Source organism: Gambusia affinis, linkage group LG14 (genome assembly GCF_019740435.1).
Source record: "Gambusia affinis linkage group LG14, SWU_Gaff_1.0, whole genome shotgun sequence".
In the NCBI taxonomy this organism is placed as follows: domain Eukaryota; kingdom Metazoa; phylum Chordata; class Actinopteri; order Cyprinodontiformes; family Poeciliidae; genus Gambusia; species Gambusia affinis.
The window spans coordinates 4,406,957-4,427,801 of record NC_057881.1 but is presented as its reverse complement, the minus strand read 5'-3'; the positions used below and the strand labels follow the sequence as shown (position 1 = coordinate 4,427,801).

The following is a 20,845-nucleotide window of genomic DNA, read 5'->3' as shown; positions in this document are numbered from 1 at the left end:
AAAGGGCTGCCAAAGATTGTGAAGGATGCTATCCTGCTTATTTATTAAATGTGTGATTTGAGTGTTCATGCTTTTAGAAGGTCCTTACATTTAGCTCCTTACATTTAGGACCATAATTCTGTGTTGAAATTCATAATTTTATTTCCATAGAATAACACAGTGTTCAAATGCACTTTAATATGTTTTATTATTGTGTCAACTTTTCCAATGTCCTTTTTTATAACTGAAACATTTATCTGTTAGGTTATCAAACTTGCACAACAAATCCTATTTTACGCTTTAATTTTCTGTAACTTTGAGATTTAGAACATGTTTTTATTGAACATGACTACAATTATTAAAGAGCAAATGATGAAAACCGAAGCAAATTGATGTCTGTATTTCCTCCCTGAACATGGTGCCCCATATATGGACTGAACTAAGTGGGGGCCCAAGGTCAAAGCTGCACTAAAGGGTTTTATATTTAGCTGCCTGCCTTCTGAAGAAGCTTGTGTTGTTCAATTAGAGAAAGAAAAACAACCCTGAAACTTTTTAATGGCCTCTGACTTGAAGTAAAGTTTTTATTTCTGTTAGCTAAATTGCTTTGAGATGCAAAACAAAAAGTATTAGACTTTTAATTTACTTGAAGATTGAAGCAAATAAATGTGGTAATACTAGCAGTCAAGAATTACCTTTTTTTCTGTCACAGCTTTATATTTTCAGCTTTGGGAATTTATTTAATAGAGCTGATGATACAACACCTGACCAATTTTCATCTTGATAAAAACAGATGCAAATGGAGATAATCTTCAGATTCTTTCAGTCTTGATCAAAATGGTAAATAGGACAACTAACACCTTTTAATGCTTTCAAATTTGCCATTTTGTAAATTTAAATGCATTGAATAATAAATGTGTTCCAAAAGAGCAACAGATGTCAAGGTAAATTAGAACTACATTCTGTCTGAAAAATCTGCCACATACCAATGAAAATGATTATGATTTTAAAATATTTTTTAATTCAAAATATTAATATTTACATAATATTGTACATTTTGTATTCTTAAAAGCCTTTCTTTTTCTTTTCCAGGTAGATATAAGTGATAATGAGGATGGTGATGTGTGGATGTAGGTGGAAAATGTGGAGGGCCCTTAATTGGTTGTTTACTTTTGCAGAGTAATCTATATTTACAGACCTCTTGAACAAAATCATAGAGGGTTGCAGTGACGTCAGTTTGTTTGTGCGTAATGTTTGAGTGTCCTTGGCTGAAAGGGTATAAAGTCAATCGATCGGTCAGAAGTAACCAAGAGGAAAGACAGAAATCTTTGGTGGAAGGAAGAGCAGAAAGACCAAGGAGAAAAGGTGATTATTATTATTATTATTATTATTATTATTATTATTATTATTATTATTATTATTATTATTATTATTATTATTATTATTATTATTATTATTATTATTATTATTATTTCACAGTAGAAATAAATAGTTTAGAATATTTAGTAAATAGCTTTGATGGCAGTTGTTTATTTAAGTTATTTAATTTGAAACGTAATCAATTGCAAGTTTATTGACGGAATCTGACTTGATGTTGTGTTTTTATTGTTGATTCTATGTTGCACTGTGTTTTGTGTTTGATTTGATGTAAAACACTTTGAAATGCCTTGCTGCTGAAATGTGCTTTACAAATAAAGTTTGATTGATTGATTGATTAAGTTTCAACATTTATATTCTACATAGTCATAATGAAAAGCGTTTATGTTGCTAATCTCCCGCAGAAATCAGAAGAATGAATCCTGTGTTGCTATTGGTGGTTGCAGTGACGGTGGGCGGGGCCAGAGCTACGCTCAGTCGCTGTTGGGAGCGCATGAGCTGCCAGGAGCTCATCTCTGAGAGCAGCATGACGGTGAATAGAATCAGACACATTTGGCTTCATGAAAATCAGTTTGGGTATAATGTCACATTTTTTAAAATTGATCAAATCCATTTCCATGAATAATATTTTCGTCATAAAAAGCATTCATTTGATTACTAATTTTATTTAAGTAAAACCTCTTAATTGTTAAAGTTTAAAGATAGATAAAAACATATATAATCAGAATGGTAATGCAAAGTATCTAATCTTGACAGAAGTTTGATATTTTAACAGGCAGAGACAGAAGGTTGAGACAAACGTGAAATCTGTGACATCAAAGAATATCACAGATGTGAGAAGAGGAAACTATTTTTCTGTTGACATCAAATATATGTCAACACTGTAGCAGTTGACATATACTGTAGCAGTTTTAACATGTAGTCATTTCACAGGATAAAAGCATTTCCAACATCAACTGTGAACCTTATAAAGATGGATTGTTCCAAATAAAGAAAATAAAGTGGGTAACCTATATTATTGTTGTGAGAGACAGACATAATGTTTTGAGAAATATGCTTTTTGTGGTGGCTGAATAATTGCTCAAATTGCTTTAAGAATAAAAAGTTATTTGAGTAGTTGGGTGATGTTTGTTCTGGTTGTTGGGATATTATCTGTGGGAATCCTCAAGGGTTTGTACTGGGTCCCAAACTTTGTCTCATTCATTCAATGTTACTGAATGAAACTGAAGCATCATTAGAATTTAAAATATGTTTTTTTTTTTTTTCACAATTTCCCAATTGTTACCTCATCTTATCCTGTAGGAGTGTTTCCAGGTCTGTGGACTTGACCCTCATGAGATGACCACCATTCTTAGCAGTCTTCACCTTCAGCATCCTCCTTCATCCATCTTTCTTTCTCCTTCACCATCTTCCTCCTCCTCTCAAGCCAAACATTCCTACTCCATGGAGCATTTCCGTTGGGGGAAGCCTCTTGGGAGAAAGCGTCATCCAGCGAAAATCCCTGCAGGCAAAAAGGTAGATGGGGACTCAGCTGAGATTTTCCCTGGAGAGCTTAGGTGGTGGGAGCTTTCCAGGGAAAAAATGACAGCTGAGGATGAGGAGAGACAAGAGGAAGCAGAGGAGGTCTCCAATGAGCAGCATGATAAAAAAGACATCCCATACAAGATGAAGCACTTCCGCTGGAGCGGCCCTGTGGCAGGCAAACGGTACGGGGGCTTCATGAAGAGCTGGCAGGAGCACAGCAAGAGGCCGCTCATCACACTCTTCAGAAACGTCATCAACAAAGAAGGAGAGGAGGAGAAGAGAGCAAAGTGAGGAAGAAGGGAGGGAATGGAAGTAAACCAGATGGGAAAATGATCAAAATACAGAATATTAAGTTTATATTGCAACTAAATATGTAATACTTACTTTATAGTCTCTTGTAAAGAAAGAAAAATATTATTTAACCACGTTCATAGTTTGTTTTGTGTATGTCACAAAATACAGATTGCTGATACTTATTTCTTTACTTTACTTGTAAATATAAAAAATAGCACATCTGTATCTTTATGTCATTTGTACAAAAATAGTTTTGTACAGATGACATAAAGATACAGAAAATAGGGAGAATTATCATGTTAGATATAGAAGGTTTTCTGTCAAATCCATATTTTTCTCCTCTGTTTAAAAGTGGAAATTGTGATTTATATGTCTAAAATCTTTAGAAAAAACCCTGTGCTATCTCTATTATGGCCACATGAGGGCAGTAGTAACACATGACTAACACTTCTGAATCTTTTATGGACTTAAAGTTGGGCATGAACACGTTGCAGGGCAGTAACACTAAGTTATTAATACAAATAAAAGTTGAAAATATAAATATCTGTTTCATTAATTTTCAGTTTTCTTATTTCAGCTCCACACTTATTATTGTCTTATATATTGTCAATGTTAAAGAAATGTTAGAGGATCAAAGAAAGAGGAGGCAGACGATGAGTCATGGTGATATTTTAATTTTCACTTCATGAAATTATTGTGGATGTCATAAAAAGTATAAAGAGCGCTACAAGAAAAACATATGTGGTATGTGAGTTTTTTCCTCTCCTTTTAGAAGTGCACATCCATAAACCACTAAAAATGATTACGAATGTCTCATTATAATAAGCAGAAAGGTCAAATAAGCAGAAAGGTCTCAAAAAGATGAGACTGAGAAAAAAAAACTGGTACATGAAACTCATGCAAATGTTTCACTCCTCTCGTGTCAATTAGTTACCATGACAACTGACAGGCATCACTGATGAACCATAACATCAAGTCGGTTTCAGGACCTTTTTAAATATCCTTTTTAGACTCTACAGGAAATGGAGAGGAGAGCAAAGAGGAAGAGATGCTGCTGAGAGACATGCTGCAGTTTATTTTTGTAGGTACATTTCTGAGAACAGGTCAAGTTTTGTTCTCCAAAATAAATTTCACACAAAATCCCCCCCCATCAGTCAGACCAGAAACTGACTGGTCTGACTGACCAGTCAGTTTCTGCATCAGTGCACTCAAGACATCCTTCCTCACCCCACCCACACACACTCTCAGTGTAACAGTTCAGTTTTAAGAATATTTTTAAAAAAGAATTTCTATTGATATGATGAAAAAAAAAAAAAACAACAATCTTAGGCCCAAATATTTATTTCTAGGTTGCTGTAAATAAAATATCAAAGTTGACTTTTCATATTTGGTGAAGAATTTGGAAGTGAACACATGTTTGTGTTTAATAATATTTCTTATCTCATTTTATATTTCCTTATAAAATGATCTTCTGACTTGCAAATCTTCATATTTCCAAGACTATCTCTCTGATATGAACCCATAACTATTTTTTAACTGTCAGGAAGAGTTAAAAAATAAGATTAAATTTTATGTTCACACAAACTGAACTTTAATGTTAAAATCCAGGCAAAACCAAACTGAACATACGACTAAACACAAAGCATTTAGCCATATGACCTGAAATCATTTGGCACATAATTTTTTATTTATTTTTACAGTAAATATTGTAGTGATTAATAAATGCCCCGTGTACTTATGGTATGTTAATGTCTTTTTCTGTTGATGTAAATTACAAGACTTTTAGTTTACCATCTTTTTCTATAGAATCCAGTATGATTAAATATTTCATATGATCTAAAAAAAGAACATCAACTGATATTTATTCAGTTCACAAGCAGCAGATTATTGCTACATGTTAGATACATAGACATTTATCTGACAGTGTTCAGGAGAAAACATGATGATCCCATGTGACTGACTGTGTGTGTTTGCATATGTGTCCTGCCTCTCTGCTCCAGCTGATAAGAGGTCAGAGTTGATCAGTGGCTCTCCAGGCCTTTCAGAGCCACTGACACACCAGCAGCACAATGATGATGTCACTGACTCTACTGCTGACCATCCTGGGGCTCCTGGTTCAGGGTGAGGATGTTGAAAATGTCATCAGATTCATCACAAAGACTTTCTGCTGTGATGGAGAGATTAAAATATAAATTTGGATCTTTAGTTGAGTTTTCTAAGTCTAATGAGTATAAATATTTTTTTCTCTTTCAGGTTCATCAGGAGACATAATTATGACTCAAACTCCAGGATCTCTGTCTGTTGATCCAGGAGAGAGAGTCTCCATTAAATGTAAAGCCAGTGAGCATGTCAGCAATGAGGTAGACTGGTACCTCCAGAAACCTGGAGAAGCTCCCAAACTCCTGATTTATTGGATATCAAATCGTCAGCCTGGAGTTTCTGATCGTTTCAGTGGGAGTCATTCTGGAACTGATTTCACTCTGACCATTAATGGAGTTCAGACTGAAGATGCAGGAGTTTATTACTGTCAGCAGGATTACAGCTTTCCGTTCACACAGTGATACAACGTCGTACAAAAACCTCCCTCAGCTGCAGAGGAACTGATCCACAGCTGGACTGAAGCAGAAGTTGTTTACAGAATCATGTTCAAAATGGTTAATTTAAACATCACATTTTTAATTAAATAGTTTTTTTCTTTCATATTATAAACATAACACATTTTCTTTTACACATTAAATTTATAGCTCTTCAAAAGACATGAATTAATCTGAGAAAAAGCATGTAGAGCATGAGGTATTTTCCTTCTCGTTTAAAACATTTTAAAAACTTTGAAGATAATTTGAAACTTGACTGAAAGCAAAACTTGATATAATAATGGCAGAGTTTATAAATATGATCTGTCACTAGCTTTGCTGAATCTCTTATTTGATCAACAGAACAGAAATAAATTCAGAATGAGAAATAACAAACTGATGTTGATAAACATGCAATTTCTACTCGTCATTTTAATATTAGTTGCTTGCATTTTATAGAAAAAGTGGAAAACATGAAAAAATTCCATTACAATATAATTTACAGGTGGAAATTAGTATGAAATAGAGAATTTATTTCAGAGACTCAATTTACTCAGTAAAGCTCTTTGTAATGACTCATCACATACAAATTGTTGTTTTCTAGCCTTTTTCTATGTTAATTATAATAATTTTCCACTGAAAAACTGATGAAAACATTTAATTCCATAGAGGATTAGGATATTTCATCAGACTGACAAAAACAAAAATATTTAAATGCAAAACGTGATTTTAATAAAAAGATACCTGCTTAAAGGTTGTTAATTTCAAATGTTACTTTTATGCAGATAAACAGAACACATATTTCAATTTCCAGTATAGTTTTGCGGATTTCAGCATAAAAAAGAGCTCAGACAGTCATTTTGCAAAGCACACAAAAATACACAATGCCTAAAATATATGATGGTACCTGTGATGATAAATAATATAATCACATAGATCCAAAATCCCTGTTGGAGTCATTCAGAATATTTCCATAGAGTCACTTTGCATCAGCAGCTCCATGCTCCAGTGCTCTGGGAGAGTTTATAGTCCTGACAGTTGAACACTGGATGACTGACAGCTGTCCTTCATCACAACTGAAGACACAGAAATCCTCCTCATCAAAAACATGACTTTGATCTGCGTCCTCATCTGGACTCTCCTCTGCTGCTGCTTCACAGGTAAAGTCCAGAGAATCCAACTCCTCTATGAACATCTGTCCCTCTGAAATGAAGCCGACTAAACCAGGAAGCTGCTGCATGTTTTTGTCTCTGTGTCCTCAGAGGTCAGAGGTCAGGTCACAGTGACTCAGCCTGCAACAGTGAGAGCTGATCTAGGAGGATTTGTAATCATCAGATGTAGAACCAGTCAGAATGTTTATGTGGACAGCCATGGCCACCGTTTAGCCTGGTACCAACAGAAAGATGGACAAACTCCTAAGCTCCTCATTTATAAGGCTAACACTCGAGCATCGGGGACTCCAGGTCGTTTTCCAGGCAGTGGATCAAACTCTGACTTCACTCTCACCATCAGTGGAATTCAGGCTGAAGATGCTGCAGTTTATTACTGTCAGAGTTTTCATAATATTGGGAGTCAGTGGGTGTTCACACAGTGAAAAACAGTCGTACAAAAACCTTCCTCAATCAAACTGAACTGAAACTCAAGTTTCAATGCATTGTCAGTGGCAGCTGGAAGCTGCAGTAAAGACAGACACAATTAAATGAAAACAAGTTGGAGTGTGTTCAAAGACTGGCTGAAAGCATTTGATTATCTGACAGTGTGAGTTTGCCTGAGTGAGGCTGAAGAAGGGAAACAATCAGGGAACGACACAGGTGTAAGAAATAACAGTAATGAGGAAAATGACATGGATTGGCTCTAAACAAATGACACAGAGCTCCCTGTGAACATCACAGCATGGAGATGGCTCAAAGCATATTAGTAAATCCACGGAGGAACGACTCTGAATAAATGGTGTGGTGTTCTAACTATTTTTTAAGGTAGAATACTTAGTGTTATCTGTTGTTTAAAGTAAAATAATGTTAATCTTTATTTTAAAATAAATGTTTAAATATTGATGACTAATGTTTTTTAATTAGTGGAAATGAAAGAGATTTAATTACATGTAAATTATAAATCTTGATATTTCTCCATGATTGTAGGTTCATCAAATGGCTGAAGTCATTTGATAATTTATCAATCATGCATCACTGCATCAGTATTTGTTCTTAATTTTTCATTGTATTTTTTTGCTTTTTGTTACTAGATGTTGATCTTGAACACTTTAGGAACATCCTTTTAAGCCTAAAATAACTTTCACCAAAATATTTTAAACATAGTTAAATCAGAAGAGCTCAATGAGAGGAATTTTATGGAGCTAGGACTTTAAATATCAGGGAAAAAAAGATGTCAAAGTTGTTTGATGAACTGAGACTCACAATGAATCCTTTATCATTTATTCAATCAATCAATTTTATTTATTAAGCACCCTTCATAATAAAAGCAGCTCAACATGCTGTACAGATCAGTAAAAACAAACAAAACAATTACCCACCTCAACCCCACATGGAAAAACACACAACTGCATTGAAAATGCAAAGACTGGACATGCTGTGGTGTGTAGGGGATATTGCTACCCACAATTTGAGGCCTTGAATCCTTGACGCGGCTGTCTCGGGTTCGATTCCCAGACCCATCGGCATTTACTGCATGTCTTCTTCCCTCTCCTTCCTCCTTTCCTGTCAGCCTACTTTCAAAGAAGGTACACTAGAGCCCACAAAAGACCTCCTGGAGAGGAGGGGAAAAATGCACAGACTAAGCAGAAATGATTAAATTCAGGAAATACATTTAAATAGATGGGTCTTGAGCCTGCTCTTAAAGACAGCAACATTTTCTGCAGCCCTCAGGTTCTCTTGCATACTGTTCCACAAATGGGGGCCATAATATTGGACAGAAGTCTCACCATAAATGTGAGTTCTGACTCTGGGAACTGTTAAAATTGCCAGAGGACCTCAGTTTCCACAAGGGTTCATAAGGTGATAGCAGTTCTACAAGTTAAGATGGTGCAAGACCATTAAGACATTTAAAAACCAGTAAAAGAATATCAAAATCAATCCTGAGATATACTGGGAGCTAAGGCAATCAGGTTTGTTTTAAAGTCACACCTGATATTAAAACAGGTGTGATGTGAGCCTGCCTTCTGGTCTTGGATAGCAATCTAACAGCAGTTTTGTGACAGCTAAAGGCTGTGCAGAAATCTGTTATGGAGACCAGGCAGCAGGGCATTGTAATAGTCTATACGGCTGGAAATAAAAGCAAGCATAAAAGTCTCAGTAATAGCGAGGGAAAGGGTTTAGAAAATAAAAACCTGTTTTAACTATTTGTGTAATATGCGGAACAAAAGTGAGTTCAGAGTCAAAAAGAATCTCCAGGCTTCTGACTTAGTTTGAAGACTTAAAAGATGCAGTTTGTAATTTTTGAATTATAATTTCCTTCTGATCCTTACAGAGTAAAGCCACTTTTATTATTATTACAATTATTTTATTCACAAATTTACTATCAGGCAAAATGTATAGACACCAGTTCAGAAATTATATGAGCTTTGTCTTAAGTTCATCACATTGATCTTCCTCTTTATTGGACTCAGTCAGATCATTTCCATAGAGTCACTTTGCATCAGCAGCTCCATGCTCCAGTGCTCTGGGAGAGTTTATAGTCCTGACAGTTGAACTCTGGATGACTGACAGCTGTCCTTCATCATAACAGAAGACACAGAAATCCTCCTCATCAAAAACATGACTTTGATCTGCATCCTCATCTGGACTCTCCTCTGCTGCTGCTTCACAGGTAAAGTCCAGAGAATCCAACTCCTCTCCTCTATGAACATCTGTCCCTCTGAAATGAAGCCGACTAAACCATGAAGCTGCTGTATGTTTTTGTCTCTGTGTCTTCAGAGGTCAGAGGTCAGTACACACTGACTCAGCCTGGAGCCGTCAGAACTGATCTGGGAGGATCTGCTACCATCAAATGTAGAACCTCTCAGGATGTTTTTAATAACAACTACTTAGCCTGGTACCAACAGAAAGATGGACAAACTCCTAAGCTCCTCATTTATGCTACCAGCACTAAAGCATCAGGGACTCCAAGTCGTTTTTCAGGCAGTGGATCAAACTCTGACTTCACTCTGACCATCAGTGGAGTTCAGGCTGAAGATGCTGCAGTTTATTACTGTCAGAGTCTTCATTACCCCAACAGCCAGCATGTGTTCACACAGTGAAAAACAGTCGTACAAAAACCTCCCTCAGTCAAACTGAACGGAAACTGAATTGCAGCTGCTGATGGTGTCACCTCAAGGACTAAAAGCCATGCCAGACCAATATCAACACTATTTAATTAATAATAGGTTACAATATGTGGGTGTGTGTATTAATTAATTAAATTAAATTATATATATATATATATATATATATATATATATATATATATATATATATATATATATATATATATATATATATTAATTAATTAAATTAAATATATATATATATATATATATATATATATATAAATTCCCTTCTCACCCACCGCCGGTGGTGATTCTTCTTCCTCTTAGCTCGGGTCCTCTACCAGAGGCCTGGGAGCTTGAGGGTTCTGCGCAGTATCTTGGCTGTGCCTAGGACTGCACATTTCTGTACTGAGATGTCTGATGTTGTTCCTGGGATCTGTTGTAGCCACTGTTCCAGTTTGGGGGTGACTGCCCCGAGGGTCCCGATGACCACAGGCACCACTGTGGTCTTCACCTTCCAGGCCCTCTCCAGTTCCAGTTCCTTGGCTGTAAAATATATATGTTTTACAATCAACATCTTGGTTAGCACAGAAATTGGGTGATGTTCATTATTTGTCCAAGAGAAACGTTTCAGGGACTTTGGTTTCATAGACAGTAGATTAAACTCTGACCTCTCTCTGACAATTAATAAAGTTCTGGCTGAAGATTCTGTCAGAGCTCACATTTATAACAGTCAAGTTGTGTTAAGACACTGAAAAACAATTCATCACTGATGACTGACAACTGAACAAACACGAAACATTTTTAATAGCTTATCTAAAAAGAGAGCTTTTAAGACCAATTTTTTAAAATATTTTTTTTAAAGAATAAGTCATAAACTGAATTCATATTTTACATAACTTAATAGGAAGGTTGGGTAGCTTTTTCACTTTTAAGCCTATTAAATGCTTTTTGGTATAGTGCAACTACACAACAGTTTCTGAAATAAATTGTAGCTATATAAATAAACTGAAATGAAATGATAGATTTATTATAATATTGAGGAGCTGTTGTTCCTGTGCAGTAAACAACATCTACTAACATGCAGCACACTGTGAACAAAATATTATTTTTCCTCTGACAAGGTAAAAATAGACAAATAAAGAAGTCAGACCAAGAGTAAGGATTTTCTTTTTATTATTTTTGACAGAAATTGAGTTTTAAACACAAAACAGAGGTTATGAAAATGAAATAGAGCAGAGATTTTTAAAGCAAGAGATATATAGCAGATTAAAAGCTTAGAAAACCCATGAATCAGCTCAGGACTGGGAACACTGGTCTCTCCTCAGTGTCTCTGTGACTGCAGACTGGGAGCCCTGGGAGGCCTCACAGGTCACAGAGCCCACCTTCCTCCACTGGTCTGCAGGGAGCCTCAGGGTGCTGCTCCAGCTGTAGAGGCCGTCATTCTGCTTCACTCCGTCGCTCTTGCTCTGCTCCCAGCTGCTGCTGCTGCTGCTGCTGCTGCTGCTGCTGCCGTCCAGCTTCCAGGACAGAGTCCAGTCTGAGGGGAAGCCCTTGTTGGCCAGACACAGGAGGGTAACCTGCTGCTGCTGCAGCTCCACACTGGAGGGGGGCAGCACTGTCAGGGTGGGGCGGGTATCACCTAGGAAACACCAATCAGGTTAGAGATTGGTGTTTCTCTAACCTGATTGGTTAGAGAAACACCAAGAAGTCATCAATGAATTGATACCAGGACAGCTTCACTATGAGAAAGTTGAGTTTCTATTTTAAAATGTTTCTGCCAGATGTTTTTCTGCTCCAACAGTTATTGAGACTCTTTGTTTCACTTCCCTTCAGTAAACCTCTCATGTACATCAACACAGGGAGAAACTTATAACTTTATCCTCAATGAATCAACAAAGAATCCATCAAGAATTATTGTAACTTGTGAATAAAATATGTCTAATACATGTTTACACATCATATAAATACATTTCAACATTTTCTAAATAGATTTGCTTCATTCTCTTCTTAAAGTTGAATTAAAAGCTATTCAAAAGATGCTCAGTTCATCAGTTCCAGAAAAGATGTCAAGTCTATGAAAAGACTTTCATTCTACTAAAGTAGACTGAAAACATTTCATGTGAGATTTAATTTTTAAAATTTGCAGAATATCTAAACATAGATTTAAAGTAACACAGAGAATAACAGAAATAATAAATGAGATCTCTCTCTATCTTGCCTAAATCTTTTATTTGGTCAAATATAAAGATTAAATAAACTGTAATTGTTTCCAAATATTTTTTACTAATAAACTGCTGTTAACATACATGTATTTTTCAGTCATAGAGATGAAATAACATTCAGATTCTAACAAGCTGATTCGATTTGTTCTTGGTTAGATGATGATTTTTTTCAATGAAATTAAAACATACTGCAAAAAACTTTTCACTTCACCACATATAAATGTATGTACAGATTAGTGACAGAACAATATAATATTTAAAATTAATTGAAGCAAAAAAAAACCAAACAACTTACGTCCAACATCCAGTCTGGTTCCTCCACCGAACGTGTACCACAGTGATACAAACTGGTTGAACCGTCGTACAAAAACCTCTGACTGTAGAGACACGGCTCTCTGACTCTGACACAAACATATTTACCAAAACATTTGTTATTTGTGGAAACTTATCAAGTAGCATGAAAGTAAAGCAACAGAACGTGAAGCTAACATTGTAAAAACAAACAAAAAAACCAAAAACAAAAAACATTTCCAACAATTTACTGTGTTTAGCAGAATAGGTGACAAACTTCTCTAAGGTCATTTTTTAGTAATCAGGTGATCAACTCTGTCAAAATTTATTACAAGAATAACTTTATAATATAAATATCACATAAAACATTTTAATTTAAAGGTCTTTCTCAAAAATTATAATAACATTGAAAGGTTTATTTATTTCAGTAAGTCAATTTACTTAGTGAAAAAATCAAAATAGTTTATCAAACTTAATTTATTAAGTGTATTTTACTTAATTAATAAGTAAAAGAGGGAAAACAAATAAACAAGGTTATGAGGCTGATATTGAACCTGCAATGGCCACGTTGAGAACTAAAGTCTTCTTATGTGAGTTGTTCTCAACCCCTGTCCCACCACAACACATACAGGATTTGATCCTGATGAAGCTTGTGTCATGAAGTCAGACACAGGATACAAACAGCATTGAACTTAATTGTTTCAAACACATTTTTAGAGCATGCTCTCTTTATTTTATAAAGGCTGTTTATATCAGGCTGTTTGATTCCAGCCTGATAACCTTTGCTGCATATCTTCCCTACTCTCAAATAAAGGCTGCCTCAACTAAAAACCCTGGTAAAAAAGAGATTGTTCATTAGTTTCCTTTGATATTTGAAGTAAACTAAATGATTTGAGTAAGACTGTCGTAAATGTGTCATTTTAAGCACAGTTAATAAATTCAGTTTAAAATACTTAACAAATTGAGTTGGATATACATAACTTGAGTTGGTTAAACTTAAATTAAGTTGAATAAACTTAATTGAAATACTTGATACCAATTCAAGCAATTCAATTAAGTTGGTTCATTTACTTTCTCTTTACAGTGTGGAGTCACTTTGCATCAGCAGCTCCATGCTCCAGTGCTCTGGGAGAGTTTATAGTCCTGACAGTTGAACACTGGATGACTGACAGCTGTCCTTCATCACAACTGAAGACACAGAAATCCTCCTCATCAAAAACATGACTTTGATCTGCGTCCTCATCTGGACTCTCCTCTGCTGCTGCTTCACAGGTAAAGTCCAGAGAATCCAACTCCTCTCCTCTATGAACATCTGTCCCTCTGACATGAAGCCGACTAAACCATGAAGCTGCTGCATGTTTTTGTCTCTGTGTCCTCAGAGGTCAGAGGTCAGGTCACAGTGACTCAACAGCCTGCAGCAGTGAGAGCTGATCTGGGAGGATCTGCCACCATCAACTGTAGAACCAGTCAGAATGTTTATGTTTATAGTGGCTCCCACTATTTAGCTTGGTACCAACAGAAAGATGGACAAACTCCTAAGCTCCTCATTTATACAACCAGCACTAAAGCATCAGGGACTCCAAGTCGTTTTTCAGGCAGTGGATCAAACTCTGACTTCACTCTGACCATCAGTGGAGTTCAGGCTGAAGATGCTGCAGTTTATTACTGTAAGGGAGAATTTGATGCTAGCAAATATGAGCTGTTCACACAGTGAAATACAGTCATACAAAAACCTCCCTCAGTCAGACTGAACAGAAACTCCAGCTGGACGCTACAGCAGAAACTGACACAGCTCACTAAGTACAAACACCATGACATTCACATGAATATTGAAATAAGTGGCAACATTCCCATCAAATTTTTAAAGTTAATGTAGAGGTTGGAATATTACACCTGGAGAAACTTTGTTGGGGAAGATCAAATTTGACTTAAGGCTGAAATTAAATGTCATCATGTAGATACACTTGGAGATTTTCTAATCACAATCCAATGTTGTGTGTTGAGTTTTTTTTAAATAGAGGTACATTTGTTTTAGCCTAATTTTCTCTGTGAGAAGCAACATGACTTTAACAAAATTGTTAGCACATCTTGGTTAGCACAGAAATTGGGTGAAACTCTCTAGCTGTTCATTATTTGTCCAAGAGAAACGTTTCAGGGACTCTAAATGGTTTCATAAACAGTAGATTAAACTCTGACTTCTCTCTAACCATCAGTGAAGTTCAGGCTGAAGATTCTGTCAGAGCTCACATTTTGAACAGCCAAGTTGTGTTCAGACACTGAAAAACAATTAATCACTGATGACTGACAAATGAACAAACACTTTTAATAGCTTATTTAAAAAGAAAGCTTTTGAAACCAATTTTTTAGCACTTTTGTTAAAGAATAAGTCATAAACTGAATTCATATTATACATAAGTTAATAGGATGTATAGCTTTTTCGCTTTTAAGCCTATTATTTGTTTTGTGGTACAGGGCAACTAGACAACAGTTTCTTAAATAAATTGTAGCTATATAAATAAACTGAAATGAAATAATAGATTTCTTATAACTAATATTGAGGAACTGCTGTTCCTGTGCAGCAAACAACATCTACTAACATGCAGCACACTGTGAACAAAATATTGTTTTTTCTCTGACAAGGTAAAAATAGACAAATAAAGAAGTCAGAACAAGAGTAAGGATTTTATTTTTATTGTTTTTGACAGAAATTGAGTTTTAAACACATAACAGAGGTTATGAAGATGAAATAATGCAGAGATTTTTAAAGCAAGTGATATATAGCAGAATAAAAGCTTAGAAAACCCATGAATCAGCTCAGGACTGGGAACACTGGTCTCTCCTCAGTGTCTCTGTGACTGCAGACTGGGAGCCCTGGGAGGCCTCACAGGTCACAGAGCCCACCTTCCTCCACTGGTCTGCAGGGAGCCTCAAGGTGCTGCTCCAGCTGTAGAGGCCGTCATTCTGCAGCACCCCGGAGCTCCTGCTCTGCTCCCAGCTGCTGCTGCTGCTGCTGCTGCCGTCCAGCTTCCAGGACAGAGTCCAGTCTGAGGGGAAGCCCTTGTTGGCCAGACACAGGAGGGTAACCTGCTGCTGCTGCAGCTCCACAATGGAGGGGGGCAGCACTGTCAGGGTGGGGCGGGTATCACCTAGGAGACACCAATCAGGTTAGAGATCAGGAACCAAGAAGTCATCAATGAATTGATACCAGGACAGCTTCACTATGAGAAAGTTGAGTTTCTGTTTTAAAATGTTTCTACCAGATGTTTTTCTGCTCCAACAGTTATTGAGACTCTTTGTTTCACTTCCCTTCAGTAAACCTCTCATGTACATCAGCACAGGGAGAAACTTACAACTGAATCAATGATACAACAACGAATACATCGAGAATCATTGTGACTTGTGAATAAAATCGGTCTAATGTATATTTTATTTATTTGTATAGCACATTTTACACAGCACATTAATACATTTAAACATTTCCTAAATACATTTGCTTTATTCTCTTTTCCAAATTGAATTAGCGATTTTTCAAAAGATGCTCAGATGATCAGTTCAAGGAAAGATGTAAAGTCTATGAAAAAAATTTCAATCTACTAAACTAGTTTGAAAATATTTGATATGAAATTTAATTTTTAAACTTTGCAGATCATTTAAGCAAAGATTTAAAATAATATGTATAATAACAGAGACAATTAATAAGATCTCTTTGTTTCTTGGCTGAATCTTTTATTTGGTCAAAAAAAGGTCAAATAAAATGTATAATTTACTAGTAAACTGCTGTTGATATACATGTATTTCAGTCTTAAAGATAAAATATTATTCACAAATTCTAACAAGCTCATTTGATTTGTTCTTGACTAGAATACAATTTTTTTTTCAAGGAAATTAAAACTTAATGCAAAAAACTTTTCACTTTAGATAAATAAATGTATCTAAAGATAAACAACAGGACAATATAATATTTAAAATAAAATTTAGAAAAAAAACAAACTCACGTCCAACATCCAGTCTGGTTCCTCCACCGAACGTGTACCACAGTGATACAAACTGGTTGAACCGTCGTACAAAAACCTCTGACTGTAGAGACACGGCTCTCTGACTCTGACACAAACATATTTACCAAAACATTTGTTATTTGTGGAAACTTATCAAGTAGCATGAAAGTAAAGCAACAGAACCTGAAGCCAACATTATAAAAATAATAAAAGAATAAATATAAACATTTCAAACAATTGTGTTTAACAGAATAGGTCACAAACTATTCTGTCATCTATTTCATTTATCATTTTGAAGCAGTGATTTTAGTTACCAGGGAATCATCTCTGTCAAAATATGAAAGATGAAAAAAAAGTGTTACACAAATAACTTCATAATATAAATATCACATAAACATTTTTATTTAAAGGTTTTTCTTAATAAATTGCAATATTGAAAAGTTTACTTATTTCAGCAACTCAATTTACTTTGTGAAACAAAATATATAGATTAATTAATTCTGTTAAATATGATTAATTTTCTCTTAAAACATGTGAGAACATGTTTATTAAGTTAAGAGAAAATTGGAATGTTGCATCAGACCAATAAACAAAACAATGAGATTAAGGAAGTTTATGAATATTTTTTTATTTCAAAAGGTACTTTTAATCTGACAAACAGAACACAATTCCACTTCACTGATATATGTATAATTTAGCAGATTTCTTTCATTTTGGTTAAAAAAACCCCCACTTGATTTAATTTTCAAAATGATCCACATTACACAATGCCTACAATAGATCATGACACAAGAAATTTGATTGATTCATTGATAAATAATATCATCACACAGATCCACATTCCCTCCTGTAGTCATTCAGAACATTTCCATAGAGTCACTTTGCATCAGCAGCTCCATGCTCCAGCGCTCTGGGAGAGTTTATAGTCCTGACAGTTGAACACTGGATGACTGACAGCTGTCCTTCATCACAACAGAAGACACAGAAATCCTCCTCATCAAAAACATGACTTTGATCTGCGTCCTCATCTGGACTCTCCTCTGCTGCTGCTTCACAGGTAAAGTCCAGAGAATCCAATTCCTCTCCTCTATGAACATCTGTCCCTCTGAAATGAAGCCGACTAAACCATGAAGCTGCTGCATGTTTTTGTCTCTGTGTCCTCAGAGGTCAGAGGTCAGGTCACTGTGACTCAGCCTGCAGCAGTGAGAGCTGATCTGGGAGAATCTGTCACCATCAGATGTCAGACCAGTCAAAATGTTCATAAAGGAGCCTTCCATGATCAATTCTGGTTTCAAAAGAAGGATGGAGAGCCTCCAAAATTAATTATCAAGTATTCTGATCAGAGAGCATCTGGAGTTTCGGATCAATTTTCAGGCAGTGGATCACATTCTGACTTCACTTTAACAGTAAGAGAAGTAAAGGCTGAAGATGCAGCAGTTTATTACTGTATGGGCACTTTTCCATCATCTGCCAGTTTCTACACACAGTGAAATATCGTCATACAAAAACCTTCAGTGCAGAGAACAGAAACTATGCAAATTGTCATTCCAGAAGACATAACAAAGGAAACCTGCCAAACAAAAAAGCCTCTAATGGAAGATTTAACAATAGGAGAATGTTATTGAGAGAACCAACACATGAAGGGATTTCATGCAAACTCCATGTAAATGGGAACCCCAAACCAGGAGTTTAACTCAGGACCTTCTTGCTGCAAGGCAGCAGTGCAACCAATTGCCCCAAAACACAGCCTCTCTTCTTTTAAATGTTTTACAAAATCACCATAAGAAAGCATCTCAAACTGTTGGACAGTGGTTCCATGACCAACTGTTTCTATTTCAATCAATTTCTCAGTATGTTACTATTATAAATTTATGGAATACTTTGGGGGCTGCACAGTGGCGCAGTTGGTAGAGCTGTTGCCTTGCAGCAAGAAGGTCCTGGGTTCGATTCCCGGCCCGGGGTCTTTCTGCATGGAGTTTGCATGTTCTCCCTGTGCATGGTGGGTTCTCTCCGGGTTCTCCGGCTTCCTCCCACAGTCCAAAAACATGACTGTCAAGTTAATTGGTTTCTCTAAATTCTCCCTAGGTGTGAGTGTGTGTGTGAATGGTTGTTTGTCTTGTATGTCTTTGTGTTGCCCTGCGACAGACTGGCGACCTTTCCAGGGTGTACCCCGCCTCTCGCCCGGGACGCAGCTGAAGATAGGCACCAGCAACCCTCCCAACCCCATTTAGGGAAGAAGGGTGTAAAGAAAATGGATGGATGGATGGATGGAATACTTTGGAAAGTTTTAAAACATGTAAAGAGAGAGCTCAAAGAAAATGTTAGGAAGTTGATTTGAGGTGTGAGGTGGTGAGGAAGATGAGATAATCCCAGGTAGTTGAGTGAGAATGATGATTAAATGGTTAAATATACAAAAATCCAAAGTCCAAAATCCAGTCAGCACAGATTGAATGGAAGGATAAGGCTTAATATGGATAGCAACTGGAAAACAGGAGACATCGGACAGCAGACTTAACACGACTAGACAAGTCTACAAATTAGACATGACAGATTCCACAATGATCCCACAAGGAACAAGGAACTGATGGGATTAAATACACAGAAGGTAATCAGGGAACGAGACACAGCTGGGAACAATCAAAGGGTAGACAGGACAACATGGAGAGTAAATGGACACAGAAACCTAAAATAAACAAACAGAAAAACTAAAATCATCAAACAACAAATAAAAATTTTTAAATCTATTATGACAGAAATAAAATGAGTTGCAACAAAATAGTATTTTTATGTTTTACATCATGAAAACTTTCAAGAATAAACTTCACATGAATCTGAGAAACATTTGAAATAAATTCAGATTTAGTTTAACAATCCATTCAGGCCTCCAATCTGCACAGCTACTAATCCTAACAGGATCAGTAGGAGGGGCCTGTGACTCCTGGGATTTTGATGTGAGATATGGAGTACACCCTGGACAGATCGCCAAACAATTGCAGAATGACCATATAATTAATGAAAACATATATATCCTAGCAATATTTGTGCTTTTGAAAATATTTAAGCACATATTGATGCACATTTTGGAAATGATTCAGATCCCTTCAGGTTTTTAATTTTACACAATTAGACAATAATGTTCCAAAACTGTGAAATACATAGTTACATTTTTGCAAGTTCAATTGATTGACTGGTTCTACCATCAGATGTAGAACCAGTCAGAACGTTTATAATAACAACTATTTAGCCTGGTACCAACAGAAAGATGGACAAACTCCACATCTACTCTTCTATTATGCTGGCAGTCGTGTCTCAGGGACTCCAAATCGTTTTAACGATGGAGGATCAAACTCTGACTTCACTCTGACCATCAGTGGAGTTCAGGCTGAAGATGCTGCAGTTTACTACTGTCAAAGTTACCACAGCGGCGGTGTGTTCACACAGTGAAAAACAGTCATACAAAAACCTCCCTCAGTCAAACTGAACAGAAACTATGTTGTTGAAGCTTCCAGCTGCTGCAGAAAATGAGTTTACTGACATCTTCCACATGGATACACACACATTTTTATGAAGATGTTTTAAAATATACGAGTAAAATATTACTCGTATGATATTACTTGTATGAACAGCACTCTAAGATAACTTAAAGAAACCCTTCTAAATTCATGAAGAAATGGATGGTAGTAAGAAACAGAACCTTCACTAAAGCATTGAAAATTATCACACAGGTTACTTTAGTTTGTATGAGTTCTATGTTTAGCACTAATGTTATAATTAATTGATCCATTATAATCATGTGACATGAATCATAAAATGTATAATTTGACACAAATCCTAAGATTATTTGTTGTTGCTGTTGGAATAGGAACAGCTACTGTGAGGGTTTTGCATAGACCAGCCAAGGAGATGTAAAATAATTTCCAAAAATAATCTTAATTTATTACAAAAAGTATCCAAAATAATTCAAAAGTGACAAATTGGGCCCAAAAACTGAGGTCAACATAACAAAGTGTAACTCAAGTGATAACAAAAGGAACTCAAGCACAAACTGACCTAACAAACAAGACATGAGGGAAACTTAAATAGTGGCTGATCAGACCACTGCTAACACACACAAGGGGTAACTAAACACACAACAACCTAACAAATACTAGTGAGATTATTATTAAATCTTTAAATTAAATAAATATCAAATTTAAACTAACTTTCAAAAAGAAGAAACATCAAATAAATAGTCAAAATAAACTATAAACCAAATATCCCCTACCCCCTGGTGAACAAATGGACCGGCCCGCTGAGGGAGTTTGACATCCGTGGACCTCAGTCAGCTGG

The 20,845-nt window shown here is 36.0% G+C and overlaps 1 protein-coding gene and 6 gene segments (V, D, J or C); 5 read left to right on the top strand and 2 right to left on the bottom strand.

The window, feature by feature from the left end:
• Window positions 1-1,768: 1,768 nt before the first annotated feature.
• Window positions 1,769-3,348, top strand: LOC122844119 (pro-opiomelanocortin-like). Its single transcript, XM_044139305.1, has 2 exons — window positions 1,769-1,885; window positions 2,656-3,348. The coding sequence occupies exons 1-2, from the start codon at window positions 1,769-1,771 to the stop codon at window positions 3,166-3,168; spliced, it is 630 nt and encodes a 209-aa protein (XP_043995240.1). The 3' UTR covers window positions 3,169-3,348.
• Window positions 3,349-5,204: 1,856 nt separating this feature from the next.
• On the top strand, window positions 5,205-5,929 carry LOC122844120. The segment is given in 2 exon segments: window positions 5,205-5,292; window positions 5,425-5,929. Coding segments are annotated over 2 exon segments (360 nt in total).
• A 565-nt stretch (window positions 5,930-6,494) lies between these two features.
• LOC122844108 lies at window positions 6,495-7,491 on the top strand. The segment is given in 2 exon segments: window positions 6,495-6,904; window positions 7,007-7,491. Coding segments are annotated over 2 exon segments (384 nt in total).
• A 2,023-nt stretch (window positions 7,492-9,514) lies between these two features.
• LOC122844113 lies at window positions 9,515-10,008 on the top strand. The segment is given in 2 exon segments: window positions 9,515-9,566; window positions 9,674-10,008. Coding segments are annotated over 2 exon segments (375 nt in total).
• A 1,156-nt stretch (window positions 10,009-11,164) lies between these two features.
• On the bottom strand, window positions 11,165-13,180 carry LOC122844055. The segment is given in 3 exon segments: window positions 11,165-11,647; window positions 12,526-12,631; window positions 13,151-13,180. Coding segments are annotated over 3 exon segments (480 nt in total).
• Window positions 13,181-13,621: 441 nt separating this feature from the next.
• LOC122844106 lies at window positions 13,622-14,461 on the top strand. The segment is given in 2 exon segments: window positions 13,622-13,793; window positions 13,901-14,461. Coding segments are annotated over 2 exon segments (387 nt in total).
• A 730-nt stretch (window positions 14,462-15,191) lies between these two features.
• Window positions 15,192-17,658, bottom strand: LOC122843506. The segment is given in 3 exon segments: window positions 15,192-15,667; window positions 16,517-16,622; window positions 17,527-17,658. Coding segments are annotated over 3 exon segments (570 nt in total).
• Window positions 17,659-20,845: the final 3,187 nt, after the last annotated feature.

Excerpts from the sequence above, each read along its gene's own strand:
- LOC122844119 (XM_044139305.1), top strand. The coding sequence starts at position 1,769 with ATGAATCCTGTGTTGCTATTGGTGGTTGCAGTGACGGTGGGCGGGGCC. Across the intron at positions 1,886-2,655 it reads TCTCTGAGAGCAGCATGACG|GAGTGTTTCCAGGTCTGTGG; the intron begins GTGAATAGAATC and ends CTTATCCTGTAG.